Below are 18,175 nucleotides of genomic sequence, written 5' to 3'. Positions count from 1 at the left end.
CATGGGTTTTAATTTCTTCTCTTATTACTTGTCACATAAACATATCTCACCCTCCCATTCTGTAGACTTCGGGTACCTTCTGTTGCTTACCAAATTCGTTCGTCCAATTGACAAAATGATTTCAGCCAAACTGTACTACCTGCCCTTTTCCTCTGAGTGCCTTTGCTGTTGTTTTTGTCTCCTCCAGTGAAGCCCTCCTGTTAAAATTTCTTTTATCTTTCTATCTTCATGATACAGCCCCTACACAAATGGGATTTCTTCTTCATTTGAGTATCTCCCCCCTACACCCTCTCAGCCCACACCACATAGCACCTTAAGAGTAGGAACTGCGTCTTGACCAGGTTTTTAGTCCCTCATGCCACTTGCTGTGGTGATGATTTGAACCCACTATACAGCGTAGTGGTTATGAATTGGGCTGCTAACCTTAAAGTCAGCAGTTCAAAACTACCAGCCGTTCCGTGGGAGAAAGATGCGGCTTTCTGATCCCATAAAGATTTACAGCCTCGGAAATCCGTGCAGGGTCACTATGAGTCGGAACCAACTCCACAGTACTTAACAACAACAACAATACAAATAGTGAAGCCTTTTAAGCAGGGCTTCATACCCATTGGAACACCCATTGGTTCTGTTATAAGCTGATTGATTAATTAAAAGTACAGACTTTGGGTGATTCATCACGACAACTAGAATAGGAAAAATTAAAGGTTGAAATCCAGAAATGGGAGATTAGATTATTGGCAAGACTGTAGAACCCACACATTTAAAGCTGTGTGGGCAACCTCCATCTTTGAGTGGGGATTGTATCTTAGAGTGGGCCAGCACTGTGCTCAAAAATTCATTTTGTTTATATAAATTTGTCCTCATTGGGAAACAATTGAGCCAACCCCTGGCTGTAACCTGTTCTTCACTAGCTGCATAGGCAGCTTTTTAATCTTCGGAATGGATTGCGACCTTTCCTTGCACTGAAGTAAAGTAAGAACTGAATGCACCATATCATTCATTACATGGGACTTTGTAAAAAGGTCTTTGTATGGTCCTTACAGTATATTCACTACAGTCTTTACCTTTAATGCTAGCCATAGAATCTTCTTTACTGTTCTTGTTAGGTTTCATCAAGTCAGTTCCAACCCATAGTAACCCTATATACAATAAATGAAACACACTGCCTGGTCCTACACTATACTCACAATCATTGCTGTGTTTGATCAAAGTGTTACAGCCACCACTGTGTCAATCCATCTCATTGAGGTCTTTCTCTTATTGCTGACTCTCTACTTTACCTTACATAATGTACTTTTTCTGCACAGACTGGTTCCTCCCAATAACATGTCCAAAGTAAGAAAGTTGAAGAAGCTCGCCATCCTTACTTCTAAGGAGCATTCTGGTTGTGTTTCTTCCAAGACAGATTTGTTTGTTCTTCTGGCAGTTTATGGTATATTGAATATTCTTTGCCAATACTGTAATTCAAATGTATCAATTCTTCCTCTGCCTTCCTTATTAGTTATTCATATGTTGTTGTTGTTAAGTGCCGTTGTGTTGGTTCCGACCCATAGTGACCCTGAGCAGGGTTTCCGAGGCTGTAAATCTTTACGGGAGCAGAAAGCCTCATCTTTCTCCCGCGGAGCAGCTGGTAGATTCAACTGCTGACCTTGCGGTATGAGGATTGAAAATACCATGGCTTGGATCAGGTGCATCTTAGTCCTCAAAGTGATATCTTTGCTATTTTAGAACCTTAAAAATATTTTGGAAACAAATTTGCCCAGTGTGATATGTTGTTTGATTTCCTGACTATTATTTCCACGGGCATTGCTTGTGAATACAAGTAAAATTAAATCCTTGACAACTTCAGGGTTTTCTCCATTTATCACAGTGTTACTTATTGGTCCATTAGTAAGTACTTTGGGGTTTTTTTTTATGTAGCGATGTTGCTCATACTACAGTCTTTGATCTTCAACAGTAAATACTTCCAGTCCTCATCACTTAGTGCAAACAAGGTTATATCACCTGTATAAAGCGTGTTGTTAATGACTCTTCCTCCGTTCTTGATGCTGTGTTCTCTTCATATAATCCAGTTGTTGAGTATTTGCTTAGTATATAGATTAAATAAGTATAATGTCTTGAAAGGCTATATCCCTGATGCACACATTTCCTGATTTTAAACCTTGAAGTATCCTTTTGTTTTGTGTGAACGACAGCCTATGTACAGGCTCCTCATGAGCACAATTATGTATTCTGAATTCCCAATCTTCTCAGCATTATATGTAATTTCTGAACCATACAGTCAAAATGCCTTTGCATAGTCAGTAAAGCACAGGTAAAAAATATTTCTGGCATTCTCCACTTTCAGCCAAGATTCATCTAATATCAGAAATGATAATCCTTGTTCCATATTCTTTTTTGAATCTGGCTTGAATTTCTGACATTTTCTTGTTGATGTACTACTGCAAACGTTTTTGAATTATCGTCAGCAAAATTTTACTTATTTGTGATGTTAGTGATACTGTCAATAATTTCTACTTTCTGTTGGATCACAGTTTCTTTAGAATAGGCATTTATATGGAGCTCTTCCAGTTGGTTGGCCATGTAGCTGACTTCCAGATTTCTTGCATAGAAAAATGAGTACCTTCTAGCATTTCATTCACTTGTTGAAACATTTCAGTTGGTATTCCTTCAGTTTCTGGAGCCTTGTGTTTTGCCGATACCTTCGGTACAGCTTGAGCTTTTTTCTTCCTTTAGTGACATTGATTCTTGATAGTAAGTTACTTCCTGAAATGGTTGAACATTGAACAATTTTGGGGAGCACAGTAACTCGTGTATTTCTCCTAATTTCTTGTGACGATTTCTGCATTGTTCAATATTTTACCTATTGTTAAGGGCCATTGGTTTGAACCACTGATCTTGTGGTTAGCAGACCAGTGCTTATCTTACAGTGCCTTACACATTTCTTTAGTATTTCAGCTAGAGGTTTGCATGTTCTTCCCTTTTAATTTTCTACCTCAAAATCTTTGCACATTTCATTATAATACTTTACTTTGTCTTTTTGAATCATCATTTGAATTTTCAGCTCTTTTATCATTTTTTCCTTTTGCTTTAGCTAATCTATGTTCAAGAGCAAGTTTCAGAGTCTCTCTGACATCCATTTGATCTTTTCTGAGTTTTTAATGACCTTTTGGTGTCTTTGATGTTATCCTGCAACTCTTGTGGTCTTCGGTCATTAGTGTTCAGTTAATCAACTCTGTTCTTGAGATCATCTTTAAATTCATGTAAATTATAATCAAGGTTGTACTCTGACTACCTTGGGCTTGTTTTCATTTTCTTTAGATTCAACTTGAACTTGCATTATAGGCAATTGATGGTCTGTTCCACAATTGGCCCCTGCCTTGTTCTGACAGATGACACTAAGCTTCTCCAGCATCTCTTTCCACAGATAGAGTTGATTTGATTCCTGTCTATTCCACTGGTGAGGTCCACTTGTATAGTCAGTACTTAACTTTTCTTTTTTAAAAAAAAGGTATTTCCAGTAAATAAGTTCAGTGGTCTTGTGAAATTTTGTCATGCGATCTGTGAAGTTGTTTTTATCATCAAGGCTGTATTTTCCGTTTATAACCCCTTCCTTTTTATTTCCAGCTTTTGCATACACTAGTAATTGTCAGTGCGTCTTGACTGTATGTTAGATCAATTTCAGATTGTAACAGTTGGTCAGAATCTTCAGTTTCTTCATCTTGGATATTAATGATTGGTACATAAATTTGAATATTACTTGTACTGTTACTGACAGTGTTGTAATCCAGGATAGATCTTGAAATATTCTTTTTGACAATGAATGTGAAGTTGTTCCTTTACAGTGTGTCATTTCCTCATAGTAGACCAATGGTTGTCCAATTCATAATGGCTAATACCCCTTCGGCTCACTAATGGCTCGTATATATAGATCTTCAGGCATTTCATTTCATTTTTGACAACTTCTGATTTTCTTAGATTCATGCTTTGTACATCTATATTTCAGTTACTAATGGATATTTTCAGCTTTTTGTTTTCATTTTGAGTTGTGTTACATTAGCAAATGAAAGTCCAGAAAGTTTTTCTCCCTCCATGTCATTATAGTTGACTCTACTTTGAGGAGGCAGCTCTTTCCCAGGTCGTGTCTTGAGGGTCTTCAAACCTGAGGTGTTCATCTTCCATGACTCTGTCAGACGGTGTTTTGATGCTGCTTAATAAGGTTTTCACTGGCTTTTTCACTAGTAGATTATCAGGTCCTTTTTCCTAATCTTTTTAATCTAGAAGCTCCCCTGAAATTCTTCTTTATTAAATATCATTAAGTAGATTTCACAATAGGTTTTATAATTTGAATCTACTTTGAACAGTGTGACCTATTGTTAAAATTTGGGGGATAGGTTTCAAGAGACCTAACATTTAACTTTGCCATTATGTTCTGACTTAAATCTTACAGTGCTTTGATTTTCTTCTCTTTGAAATATGGGAACAGTAGTCTATCTTTTAAGAATGACCTAAGATAGCTGAGTCTTCATTTCTTCTTTGAAATCCATAGATGACTGTAGTATTCCAGTCACTCTTCTAAAAAGTATAACTTCAATGATGTTCTGCAAAATTTTAAAGGGATTTATTTTGCCTCTTCTGTGTTTGTAATTTTTTTGGAAATCTGTATATCTTAATGACCCAATAGCCTATCAAAGAAACGTAAACACTGTACGCATAAGCAGTCTTTATTTTGTTTGAAGACACTTCTGAAACTGGTTAATTTTGCCAGAACATAGGATGTAAAGCATATATCATTAGCCATGTAAGTTCCAGAATCTAATTCCTTTGGTTGAATCACCTTTGTTTAATTTTTACGTAATCTCAAAGGAAATTATTGAAATTTTAATTCATTATTGAATTTAATTCGTTATTGAAATTTTCAAAAATGACAGAAAACAAAAAAGAAAATTTTTATTTTCAAACCACTGCTACCCAGGGTTCTCCTATTAACATTTTTTATATCTGCTATCATTAGCATTTTACTTCTTTGTCGTTATATTTAGAGCCTGCTCTAAATACAGTGGTTTCAAACTGTGTTCACCAGAGCCGTGATGTGCTGCTGGCTGTCTCATAGTCAAGGAGGATAAGCAGACAGATTTCAAGGCCACCTAACTTTCTATCCCAAGCAGAGTAACTTCACTATTCATTATATGTTTATATATCCAGATCACTCATTTTATATGTCATGTTTTCTCATGTTATCAGGAATTCTAAAACATTATTTTCTGTTTTCCCCAACAGAGTTGTTAGTGGTTCCAGAGATGCCACTCTTAGGGTTTGGGATATTGAGACAGGCCAGTGTTTACATGTTTTGATGGGTCATGTAGCAGCGGTCCGCTGTGTTCAGTATGATGGCAGGAGGGTTGTTAGTGGAGCATATGATTTTATGGTGAAGGTGTGGGATCCAGAGACTGAGACCTGTCTACACACATTGCAGGGGCATACTAATCGAGTCTATTCATTACAGGTAAGATATTGTATCTCTCCCATTGTTTAGATGCTCTGTTGATGAGTCATAAGATTGTTTTAGTCAAATTGCTGATCCAGTGACAGTTCAAAAAGATGGATCAACTTATCCTACTTTTCCTATATGTACTTTAAAATGTGTATGAAGAAAGCATAAAGTCTGAGCTTACATATGGTGTAATCATGTCAATTTCTTCTGATCCATTTTCTCTCTCAAATGTAAATATTTGACTTAGAACCTGAAACGTAGGGGCTTTAAGTTTTGCAGTATTAATTAATGATTAGACATCCTCATTAGAGAATAACCTGGATTTTAATAAACTCTTTAGGAGAGGATTAATTTGGCCAAAGTTGCTCCTTTGCCTTGATAACTAAAGGTTGATGGACCATGTAATTGTGATTCTATCTCAATTCAAAGTAGAATTGGAGTCTTTTTGCAGAAAGCTGCTACCATCCCAGGGTCATTGGTTGTACTCATAAAAATAAATTTGACAAAACTGATAGCTTTGTTTATATTTAAACCTGATTTCCTTGAGTAGGTTGCCAGATTTTGAGGTAAATAACTAGATTAATAGCAAGTTTAGAAATTAAGTCTTGTTTTATTTTCTGAAAGCCGCATTTTCAATTTAGAAATGGTTTCTATTACTTATATAGTTTTACTTACCAGTTACTGCCCATTAGTGTAATTAGTACATCAACACAGTGCTGACAATTCTGGTCTTAAGGTATATATTTGTTAATTAGTGAAATATTATCCACGTCATGAAATTTGTAATAAATGAGTTTATTAAATTAGAGAAGGTGATGATTTTGGAGGAGAGTGAATTGACCACACTTTTTATGTTTTGTGATGTGCTCAGAACTTTAATGCGAATAATAATTCTGATTTAATAAACAGTTGTGTTGGGCTCAAAAACAAAAAAAAGCAACATTATTATATATCTTTCTTCTTGGAATTGATCAATGCTTATTGACCTTTCGTATAGCTGGAAGGAACCCTGGTGGCACTGTTGGTTCAGTGTTAGCCTGTTAACTGCAGGTTGGTGGTTCAAGCCCACCAGCTCCATAAAGATTTACAATCTCAGAAATCCCTGTATAGGGTTACCTTTATACAGAATTGATTCAATGGCAGTTTGTTTGGTTTGGTTTAGGGTTGGTATAATGGAAGTACTGGAAAACTTATTAATTAGCAATGGGTTTCCATAAATGAAACTTCCATGTACAGTTTTTACTTGAACTTACTTTTGAGTGTCATGTGTGAGGGTGCTGATACGCATAGCCTGTATCACAGCTATGTCAGTAGTTTCAACTTCAGACTTGGAACTAAAGCTCAAATGACATTCATGGCTGAATCATGCGTAATATGTAGCTACCACGTATAGTCATGTTGAAATAGTCAACACTGAAAATGTTTACCATTTTAGCCTTCTGGTTTCAAGCCACTGGATATGAGAAATTAGCATTTCTAATAGAAGTTCTGAGAGTATGCACTTATAGATTTGCTTGATTATATTGTTCCCATTTTGTTCTTGGCATTACCTGTTTCCCATGTCATTTGTCAACCCCATTAGTATTACAGTCCTATAATTGGTATAAAGAATACCCATACTTCTAGTCTAATAATCTGTATTTCTTGTAGTTTGATGGCATCCATGTAGTGAGTGGATCTCTTGATACATCAATCCGAGTTTGGGATGTGGAGACAGGGAATTGCATTCACACGTTAACAGGGCACCAATCATTAACAAGTGGAATGGAACTCAAAGACAATATCCTTGTCTCTGGGAATGCAGATTCTACAGTTAAAATCTGGGATATTAAAACAGGACAGTGTTTACAAACATTGCAAGGTAAGTGTTGACTGCCGTTGTGGTCATTAGAAAATGAAAAAAGAAACATGGACCTTTAACATCATCAAAAGAGTTAATGCCATATAAAATGCTTATCTCTCGTAAGCTTTTAAGTATTTCCACTCTGGTTTATAGAACTAGGCAACTTGAAAAAGTATTTTAGATTTTGTTTTTAATATAAAATAGTTTAATCACTTTCTCGATTGGGCATTGTTTCGTTCTGTTGTACATGGGATCGCTATGAGTGGGTACTGACTCAATGGCACCTAACAACAACAATAACGTGTACAGTTAATTACCTATCCCTAAAAAACAGTGTGAAGAAAGACGTTGACTGTACCACAAAAGCAACGTATTTTAATTTGGGAATAATTTTATTTTGAGTTTTTACTCCAGTTCTAAATTAAAAGGCTACTTTATTAGTCAAACAGACAAAAGCGTCTCTAATCTCATAGAAAATTGCTTTGTCCTAAGTTAGATCATTAACCAATTATTTAACAGGGATGAGAACGTGTCTATTAAAATACAGAAAGAAACTTGTATGAAAATCACTAATACTCATTAGATGAGGCACAACTATGTTAACGTCTTATTGCTTGATTAACTTCTTTTTTATCAGTCATAGGCTTTGGAAGATATGTTCTCAATAAGATCATCTGGTTGTTGCTGTTGTGTGCCATGAAGTTGGTTCCGACTCATAGCGACCCTGTACAGAGTTTCCGAGACTGTAAATCTTTACGGGAACAGATAGCCTCATCTTTCTCCCACAGAACAGCTGGTAATTTCGAACTGCTGACCTCAAGGTTCGCAGCCCGATTCGTAACCACTACACTACCAGAGCAGCTCCTTAAGGTCATCTGCTGGGTGGGTACCATCGCAGCTTGTACTCCCTGGTTTTGTCTTTTCCTCAGTGTTTAGAATATTGCCTGTTTGGCCTTCACCTTTGGATGGTCAGTTCATAGTGGTAGGAGAATGGAGCTCTTAAGCTGATTTGTCCATCAGTCAAATCCATGAAGCTGTAGTATCCACATCATCATAAAGAAAAGCTCTTGCTCACACAGCTAGAAGATGAAAAACATTCATGGCTAGTTACTCCCCTAGCTTCCTGGAAACAAGAGCTTTAGAAAGTTAACTGTTTTAGTTACATACAGCTAGCTATCAGGTTTTCTTACATCTGTACTGATCCTAAAATACTTAGAGTAAGAGCTCTAAATACACAGCATTTAAATATTCCATTTTTGTATGTCCTAATGTAGAAGTCCCTGTGTGGCACTGTGGGTTAATGTGCCAGACTGCAAAGCCGTTTGAACTGCAAGATTGGCGGTTCAAGCTCACCAGCTGCTCCTTGGAAACCCTACCGGTCGCTATGGGTCGGAACCCACTTGATGGCACTTAAAAACAACAACAAATGTAGAAGTCTAGGAGCTCTGGTAGCATAGTGGTTACAAATTGGGCTGCTAACCTCAGGGTCAGCAGTTTGAAACTACCAGCTGTTTTGCAGGAGAAAGATGAGGCTTTCTGCTCCCATAAAGATTTATAGCCTTATAGAGAAGACAACGTCAAGAGATGGTGGGGCTGGGGGCGCGGGATCAGGAGATGGAAAAGGGGCTGAAGACTGTGGTGGGAGGGGGGTGCAGGTTTACAGGGTACACCCCTTGGTTGGGTGAGGATACATGGACAGGATGATAACTATGCCAACGAAATGATGAATGATGGAATGAATGTAAAGCTGATGTTCTCCCGTGTAGATTATCACACAACTCACAATAAAACATTAAAAAAAAATTTGAAAAAAAAAAGATTTATAGCCTCAGAAATCTTGTACAGGGGGCTATACGTCAGAACTGACTCCACAGCGCATAACAACAACAACAATATAGAAGTCTACAAACTACAATGTAAGTAACTCATAGCCATGATTTCTAACCAATTAAATGCCTTTGGTTTTGCCTAGGTCCCAACAAGCATCAGAGTGCTGTGACCTGTTTACAGTTCAACAAGAACTTTGTAATTACCAGCTCAGATGATGGAACTGTCAAACTATGGGACTTGAAAACGGGTGAATTTATTCGAAACCTAGTCACATTGGAAAGTGGGGGGAGCGGGGGAGTTGTGTGGCGGATCAGAGCCTCAAACACAAAGCTGGTGTGTGCAGTTGGGAGTCGGAATGGGACTGAAGAAACCAAGCTGCTGGTGCTGGACTTTGATGTGGACATGAAGTGAAGAGCAAAAAGATGAAATTCGTCCAAATGTGTAGACGATATACTCCCTGCCCTTCCCCATGCCAAAAAAGAAAAAAGAAAAAAAAAAAAAATGAAAAAGAAAAAATCCCTTGTTCTCAGTGGTGCAGGATGTTGGCTTGGGGCAACAGATTGAAAAGACCTACAGACTAGGAAGGAAAAGAGGAAGAGATGACAAACCATAACTGACAAGAGAGGCATCTGCTGTCTCATCACATAAAAGGCTTCACTTTTGACTGAGGGCAGCTTTGCAAAATGAGACTTTCTAAATCAAACCAGGTGCAATTATTTCTTTATTTTCTTTTCCAGTGGTCATTGGACAGTGTTAGTTCTGAAACATGCTTACAGATTCTGCTAGCCTGTTCTTTCACCACTGAGATCTAGGAAGGAGCTGCAATAACATCACCAACAGTACTGGTTGACTTTCTAATTAGAGAGCATCTGCAACAAAAAAAGTCATTTTTTTCTGGAGTGGAAAAGCTAAAAAAAGAAAAAAAAATTTACTGTGAATTGTTTTTGTACAGTTATCATGAAAAGCTTTTTTTTCCTTTGCCAACCATTGCCAATGTCAATCAATCACAGTATTAGCCTCTGTTAATCTATTTACTGTTGCTTCCATATACACTCTGCAATGCATATGTTGCTCAAAGGTGGCAAGTTGTCCTGGGTTCTGTGAGTCCTGAGATGGATTTAATTCTTGATGCTGGTGCTAGAAGTAGGTCTTCAAATATGGGATTGTTGTCCCACCCCTGTACTGTACTCCCAGTGGCCAAACTTATTTATGCTGCTAAATGAAAGAAAGAAAAAAGCAAATTATTTTTTTTTATTTTTTTTTTCTGCTGTGACGTTTTAGTCCCAGACTGAATTCCAAATTTGCTCTAGTTTGGTTACAGAAAAAAGACTTTTGCCACTGAAACTTGAACCATCTGTGCCTCTAAGAGGCTGAGAATGGGAGAGTTTCAGGTAATAAAGAGTGAAGTTTGCCTGCAAGTAAAGAATTGAGAGTGTGTGCAAAGCTTATTTTCTTTTATCTGGGCAAAAATTAAAACACATTCCTTGGAGCAGAGCTTTTACTGCCTGTTCTCTGGAGAAACTCTTCTTTTTGAGGGCTGTGGTGAATGGAATGAACATACATAATAAAACTGACAAAATATTTTTTAAAAATATAAAACACAAAGTTCCTGGTCAGTCAGTGTTCTGCAGTATTTGGGAAAACAGCTGTTACAGTTTTATTGCTGTGAGTAACTGACAAAGCAGAAACTATTCAGTTTTTGTAGTAAAGGCATCACATGCAAACAAATGAAATGAATGAAAAAGTCAAATGGTTTGCCTCATTCTCCAAGAGCCACAACTCAAGCTGAACTGTGAAAGTGGTTTAACACTGTATCCTAGGCCATCTTTTTTTCCTCCTCCTGTTTATTTTGTTTTGTTTTGTTTTATTTATAGTCTGATTTAAAACAATCAGATTCAAGTTGGTTAATTTTAGTTATGTAACAACCTGACATGATGGAGGAAAACAACCTTTAAAGGGATTGTGTCTATGGTTTGATTCACTTAGAAATTTTATTTTCTTATAACTTAAGTGCAATAAAATGTGTTTTTTCATGTTAGTGTGCCTGGTTCTTCCACTGAGATAACAACACTTCATTGTAGATATTTAGCATTTCTCTCTAGTATTTAAAATACCAACGTCTTGGTTTCTTTTCATCCCCTGTATATGTCATAATAATCCATGTATGTGCAGACTTGCTTTGTATAACTGAAGTAAGACTGCGCTGTGAAGGAAGGCATTGCAGTGAGTTTGTCTTGGAATGTAACCCTGGGATGTGTAAATGTGGACTCGGGCATACTCAGAGTCACAGAACTTTTATGATAGTACCAACTAGTTGTTGTTGTTGTTGCTAAGTCCTGTTGAGTCTGTTTCAACTCATATCGATCCCTGTACTGGGTTTTCAAGGAGCAGCTGGTAGCCTGTGGATAGCAGTCCAGTGCTTATCCTACAGTGCCACAGCTAGAATTCCTATTAAACAATTATTTTAAAATTTTGACCTCATATGGAGCCTCTATCAGGCAGTTTGTATGTACTGTCTCTGATGCTCCTACTCCCCCTGAAAAGTAGGTACTGGTTTCTCCAGTTTAAAAAACTGAGGCTCAAATTGGTTTATGATATCTTTAATAAGTCAGATAGTTAGCAGACAGTTTACTTGCGAACTTGTGTCTCAAAAGACCACATTCTGCCCTTTCAGAATAGGGAAACCTCTCAAGTTTTGACAAAGTTTGGGGAAAAAAATAAGCAATTTTGATGACACTTTTCAGACTCTCTTGTTTTATTAGGTAGAAATAAAAATGAAGTTACTAAAATTATGTGTCTTAAAATATATTTAATAGTACAGATAGTTGTTAAGTGCCATAGAGTTGGTTCGGACTCACAATGACCCTAGATAGGGTTTCCGAGCAGCTGGTGAGCTTGAACTGCCAACCTTGTGATTCAAAGTGACTGCAGTCCAGCACATTAACCCACACCAGGATTCCATAGTACAGATCGTGGTGGTGGTAGTGGTTATGTGCCGTGGAGTTGGTTCCGACTCGACACCGCATAGGATTTCTGAGACTGTAAATCTTTACAGAAGCAGAGAGCCTCATCTTTCTTCTGTGGAATGGCTGGTAGTTTCAAACTGCTGACTAGGTTAGCAGCTCGATTCGTAACTACTTTGCTATAGTACAGATTTGTTGTTGTTAAGTGTCGTCAAGTCGGTTGTGACCCATAGCGACCCTGTATAGGGTTTCCAAGGAGCAGCTGGTGAGCTTGAACCACCAACCTTGCAGTCCAAAGCGACTTTGCAGCCCAGCGCCTTAGCCCACTGCACCACACCAGGCATCCATAGCACAGATAGATAACATCCAGTGATCTCAACCAACCATCCAGGCCAGGAATGGAGACTACTAACAGAATACATTTCTCACAGTCATAAAGTTTGTGTTCTTTTAGGGCAGCAGTTTTGGGGCCTCTCCACACAAATCTACTGAATCAGAGCATCTGGGGTAGAACCCAAGGATATCCTTTTTAAGATAGCTCACCACGTAAGTTATGAACGCTAAACTTTGAACAGCACTGCCCGAGATACCATTCCAGTATGTTTGGTTACTTGGATTATTAACCCACAGCAAGTTGCTGGCACAAAAAAGACGGAGAAACGACAGGGTAAATGAAGAGACAGATAAGTTACATGTGTAAATGAACACTAGGCAAAAATCCTAGTAGGCCATGAAGTACTGGGCAAGGAATCCTACCCACTCTGGACACAACCCAAAGTGTTTACTACTGTACATATCCATGATTGAATTACGAAGAGAATTTGTTTTTAGTAGTCTTGAAACCGCTTCATTTTGTGTGTGTGTGTGTGTAACACAAGATAAATGACTATCATTAAAAACTAGAAAAGATTAATATCTTTTACAATACATGCATTATAGAATAAAGTGTGTGAGCTGAGGTCTCGCCAGCCTCACTTCTAAGGAGCATTCTGCTTGTACTACTTCCAACACAGATTTGTTAGTCTTCTAGCAGTCCATGGTACTTTCAGTATTCTCTTCCACATCATAATTCAAAGGTATCAATTCTTTGATTTTCCTTACTATTTGCATCTTTTGCATGCATGTGAAGTAAATGAAAATACCATGGCTTGTGTCAAATGCATGTTAGTCCTCAAAATGACATCTTTGCTTTTTAACATTTCAAAAAAAAGTCTTTCAACACAGATTAGCCCAGTATAATATGTCATGTGATTTCTTGACGGCTGATTCTGTGGGCTTGACTGTGAACCCAGGTAAAATGAAATCTTTGACAAGTTCAGTCTTTTCTCCATTTATGATCATGTTTATTGGTTCAGTTGTGGGATTCTTGTTTTCTTTAGTACAGTTAGTTGTAAGTCAGACTGAAGGTTGTAGTCTTTGATCTTCATCAGTAAGTGCTTCAAGTCCTCTTCACTTTCAGCAAGCAAGGTTGTATCATATGCGTATCGCAAGTTGTTAATGAGTCTCCAATCCTGATGCCATGTTCTTCATATAGTCCACTTTCTCAGATTATTTGCTCAACATACAGATGGAAAGGATAATACCTTGATATACACCTAATCTGGTTTTAAACTCAATATCCCCTTAATCTGTTCCAACAACTGCCTCTTGGTCTGGGTACGGGTTCTGTGTGAACACAAGTATTCAAGAATTCCCATTCCTCACAATGTTATCCATAATGTATTCTGATACGTTTTGCATATTCAATATAACACAAAACATCTTTTCATCTGACATCAACAACGATATTCCTCATTCTGTCTTACTCTGACTTGAAATTCTGGCAGTTCCCTGTCAATATACTGCTACAATTATTTTAAAATTATTTTTAGCAAAATTTTACTTGCATGTGATACTGCTCAATAATTTCTGCATTCCTTTGGAATGGCATGTGATGGTTGGCCAGGTCACTGAGTGTTCCAGTATTGCATTTGTTCCTTGGAAATCTTCAATTGATACTCCCTTAATTTCTGGATCCTTGATTTTCTTCAATGCCTTAAGCACAACTTACATGTCTTCCTTTAATACCATCATTTCTTGTTCAGATCCTGCCTCCTGAAATGGTTGGACTTAGAACACTTTTTTTTTTGGCACAGTGGTTCTGTGTATCCTTTCATCTTCTTTTGATGCTTCCTGCATCATTCAGTATTTTGCCCATAAACTCCTTCAGTATTGCAACTTGAGACTTTAGTTTTTCTCCAGTTCTTTCAGCTTGAAAAACACCAAATATGTTCATTCTCTTGGTTTTCTAATGTCAAGTCTTCTCAAAGTAACCTTTGAAATCTTCTATTCACTTTTGGTTCTGTACACTTTAAGAAAGTTTTACAGTCTCTTCTAACATCCATTTTGTTCTTTTTTTCCTTTTTTTTTTTTTAATGACCTTTTGCTTTCACGTATGATGTTCTTGATGTTATCCCACAACTCATCAGGTCTTCAATCCTTAGTGTTCAGTGAGTCAACTCTGTTCTTGAAATGATCTGTAAATTCAGGTGGGATATACTCAAGGTTGTACTTTCACTTTACTGGATTTAGGATAACCTTCTTCAACTTCAACTTGAATTTGCTTATGAGAAATTGATCTGTTCTGCAGTGAACCCCTGGCCTTGTTCTGACTGATGATGCTGACCTTCTCCATCTTCTCTTTGAGATATGGAGTCTGTTGGATTGCAGTATGTTTCACATAGCAAGGTCTCTGTGTGTGTAGTTTCCATTTATGTTTTGAAAAAAAAGTTACTCCAATGAGTAGATTATTGGTCTTATCCTATCATGATATCTCCAGCATCATTTCTGTCACCATGATCATCTATTCTAATAAAAAGTCCTATTTGTTTTCATCTTTCAATACCACTCACCAATAATTATCAGTGCATCTTGATACCATGTCTGATCAGTTTCAGACAACAGAAGTTGGTAAAAATTGTCAATTTCTTCATCTTTGGTATTGGAGGTTGATAGGTACATTTGAGTAAAAGCTGTATTAACTGATATTCCGTAGAGAATATTTCCCTATTACTGACAGTTTTGTTTTTCAGGGTGTTATTGTTAGGTGTCATCAAGTGGTTCTGCCTCATAGCAACTTAATGCACAACAGAACAAAACACTGCTGATCATGTGCCATCTTCATACATAGTCTTTGTTAAGCTTGATCCCACTGATGCTGCCACTGTGCCAATCCATCTTGTTAGTGGTCTTCCCCTTTTTTGCTGACCCTCTACACTACCAAGCATAATATCCTTTTCCAGGGACTGGTACCTCCTAATGTCATGTCCTAAGTAGAAGAGACAGTGGCCATTTTGGCTTCTAAAGAACAGTCTGGCTATACTTCTACCAACACAGATATGTTTGTTCTTCTGGCAGTCCATGGTACTTTTAATACTGTTCCCCAACACTGTAACTCAAATTCATCAATTTTTTATGGTCATCCTTATTCATTGAAATTACCGTGGTGTAGGTCAAGTGTACCTTAGTCCTTAAACGAACATCTTTGCTCTTGAACACTTTAAAGAGGTCTTGTGCAGCAGATGTGCGTCATGCAAAACATTGTTTAATTTCTTGACTGTTGTTTCTGTGAGTGTTGATGGCGGATCCAAGCAAAATGAAGTCTTTGATAACTTCAACTTTTCTCCAATTATCATGATGTGTAGATCCAGTGGTGAAGTTTTTGTTTTCTTTATATTGAGTTGCAACCTATACTGAAGGCTATGGTCTTTGATCTTCATCAGTAAGTATTTTAGATCCTCTTCACTTTCAACAAGTGAGGTTGTATTATCTTGATATCACAGGTTGTTAATGGGTCTTCCTCTGTTTCTGATGTCACATTCCTCTTCCTGTAATCCAGCTTCTTGGACTATTTGCTCATACAGACTGAATAAGTATGGTGAAAGAATACAACCCTGGTGCACATCTTTCATGATTTTAAACCATTCAATGTTCCCTTGTTCTGTTGATCTATGTACAGGTTCCTCATGAGCACAATTCAGTGTTCCAGAATACTCATTCTCCACAGTGTTGTCATAGTTTGTCATTATATGCCAGCCTTTGCATAGTCAACACAGCATAGCTAAATATCTTTCTGGTATTTTCTACTCTTAGCCAATATCCATCTGATGTTAGAAATGATGTCCCTTGTTTCACCTCCTCTTCTGAATCCAGCTTCAACCACTTGACTTTCCTTGTCAATGTACTGTTGCAGCCAGTTTTATTTATCTTTAGCAACATTTTATTTTCAAATCATATCAATGATAATTGTCCAATGATTTCTGCATTCCGTTGAGTCACCTCTCTAGAATGGGTACAAATATGGTTATCTTCCAGTTAGTTGACCAAGTAGCTGTCTTCCAAATTTCTTGGCATAGATGAGTGAGAGCCTCCAGTGACACATTTTTTGTTGTTAAGTGCTGTCGAGTCGGTTCCGACCCATAGTGACCCTGTATAGGGTTTCCAAGAAGCAGCTAGTGAGTTATTGACCTTGCAGTTCAAACGGCTTTGCAGTCTGGCTCATGAACCCACAGCGCCACACCAGGACCCCAGTGACACATTAGTGACCTGAAAATCACTAATTTTTTATTCTGAAAGTTATGGTTTACTATGCAGGGCATGACAAATTTAAGAGGAATGGCATGGCATTGTTCACCGAAAAGAACATTTCAAGATCTATCTTGAAGTATAATGCTGTCTGTGATAAGATACTATCCATACACCAACAAAAAAGACTACTTAATACCACTGTTTTGCAAATGTACACACCAACCACTAAAGCCAATGATGATGAAATTGAATTCTACCAGCTTCTTCAGGAGTCCTAGTGTGATACTGTAGGATAAGTACTTGACTGCAAGGTCAGTTGGAACCTCAAGGTCGGTGGTTCAAACACACCAGCTGCTCCATGAAAGCCCTACACAGGGTTGCTATGAGTTGCAACTGACTCGACAGCACTTAACAACAGCAACCAACTTCTTCAGTCTGAAATGATCAAACTTGAATTCAAGATGTATTGATAATTGTGATTGGAATGCAAAGGTTGGAAACAGGAGGGATCACTTTGGAAAGTATAGACTTGGTGATAGAAACAATTCTGGAGATTGCATTTAATTTTGCAAGACCAATGACTTCACTGCAAATACTTTTTTTTATAGAACATAAATGATGACAATACACATAGACCTCCCAGATGGAATACACAGAAATCAAATTGACTACTTTTGTAGAAAGAGACAATGGGAAAGCTCCATATCATCAGCCAAAACAAAGCCAGTGGCAGATTGTGGAACAGACCATCATTTGCTCATACGCAGGTTCAGGCTGTGGCTGAAGAAAATAAAATAGTAGAATTGTTTTATTTTGATCCAACAGAATAAAATTGTTTAATTGTTTATATTTTGATCCAATAGAATCAAAATACATATCCCACCTGAATTTAGAGGTCATCTCAAGAACAGAGTTGGTTTGATGTATTAGGCACTAATAACCAATAACCAGAAGAATTGTGGGATGACATCAAGAACATCATACAGGAAGAAAGCAAAATGTCATTAACAAGACAACAAAGAAGGAAAAGACTAAAATGGATATCAGAAGAGACTCTGAAACTTGCTCTCTAGAGAGCGTTGTTGTTGTTGTTGTTAAGTGCCGTCGAGTCGGTTCCGACCCATAGCGACCCTGTACAGGGTTTCCGAGGGTGTAAATCCTTACGGGAGTAGAAAGCCTCATCTTTCTCCCGTGGAGCAGCTGGTAGTTTCGAACCGCTGACCTTAAGGTTCGCAGCCCGATTCGTAACCACTACGCTACCAGAGCTCCTTCTCTAGAGAGCGTAGAGTTGTTAAAGCAAATGGAAGAAGTGAGGTATAAGAGATGAACAGAAAATTGCAAAGGGCAGCTCGACAAGACAAAGTCAAGTATAAATAATGTGCAAAAACCTGGAGTTAGAAAACCAAAAGGGAGGAAAACACTCTATTTCTCAAGTTGAAAGAACTGAAGAACAAGTTCAAGCCTTAACTTGCAATAGTG

At 37.6% G+C, this 18,175-nt stretch overlaps 1 protein-coding gene across 4 annotated transcripts in view; it reads left to right on the top strand.

Moving 5' to 3' along the window:
- Positions 1-11,205, top strand: part of FBXW7 (F-box and WD repeat domain containing 7, E3 ubiquitin protein ligase) — a 231,226-nt gene extending 220,021 nt beyond the window's left edge. For all 4 annotated transcript variants that reach the window (XM_006875496.1, XM_006875495.1, XM_006875498.1 and 1 more), the window contains 3 exons: positions 5,281-5,506; positions 7,145-7,355; positions 9,310-11,205. In XM_006875496.1, coding sequence (XP_006875558.1) covers positions 5,281-5,506; positions 7,145-7,355; positions 9,310-9,578 — 706 coding nt within the window. In that variant the 3' untranslated portion in view covers positions 9,579-11,205. The remainder of the gene's footprint in view (positions 1-5,280; positions 5,507-7,144; positions 7,356-9,309) is intronic.
- The last annotated feature ends 6,970 nt before the right edge of the window (positions 11,206-18,175 follow it).

Source organism: Chrysochloris asiatica, unplaced genomic scaffold, assembly GCF_000296735.1.
Source record: "Chrysochloris asiatica unplaced genomic scaffold, ChrAsi1.0 scaffold00329, whole genome shotgun sequence".
Taxonomy (NCBI): domain Eukaryota; kingdom Metazoa; phylum Chordata; class Mammalia; order Afrosoricida; family Chrysochloridae; genus Chrysochloris; species Chrysochloris asiatica.
This window is presented reverse-complemented; position numbering and strand designations above follow the sequence as displayed.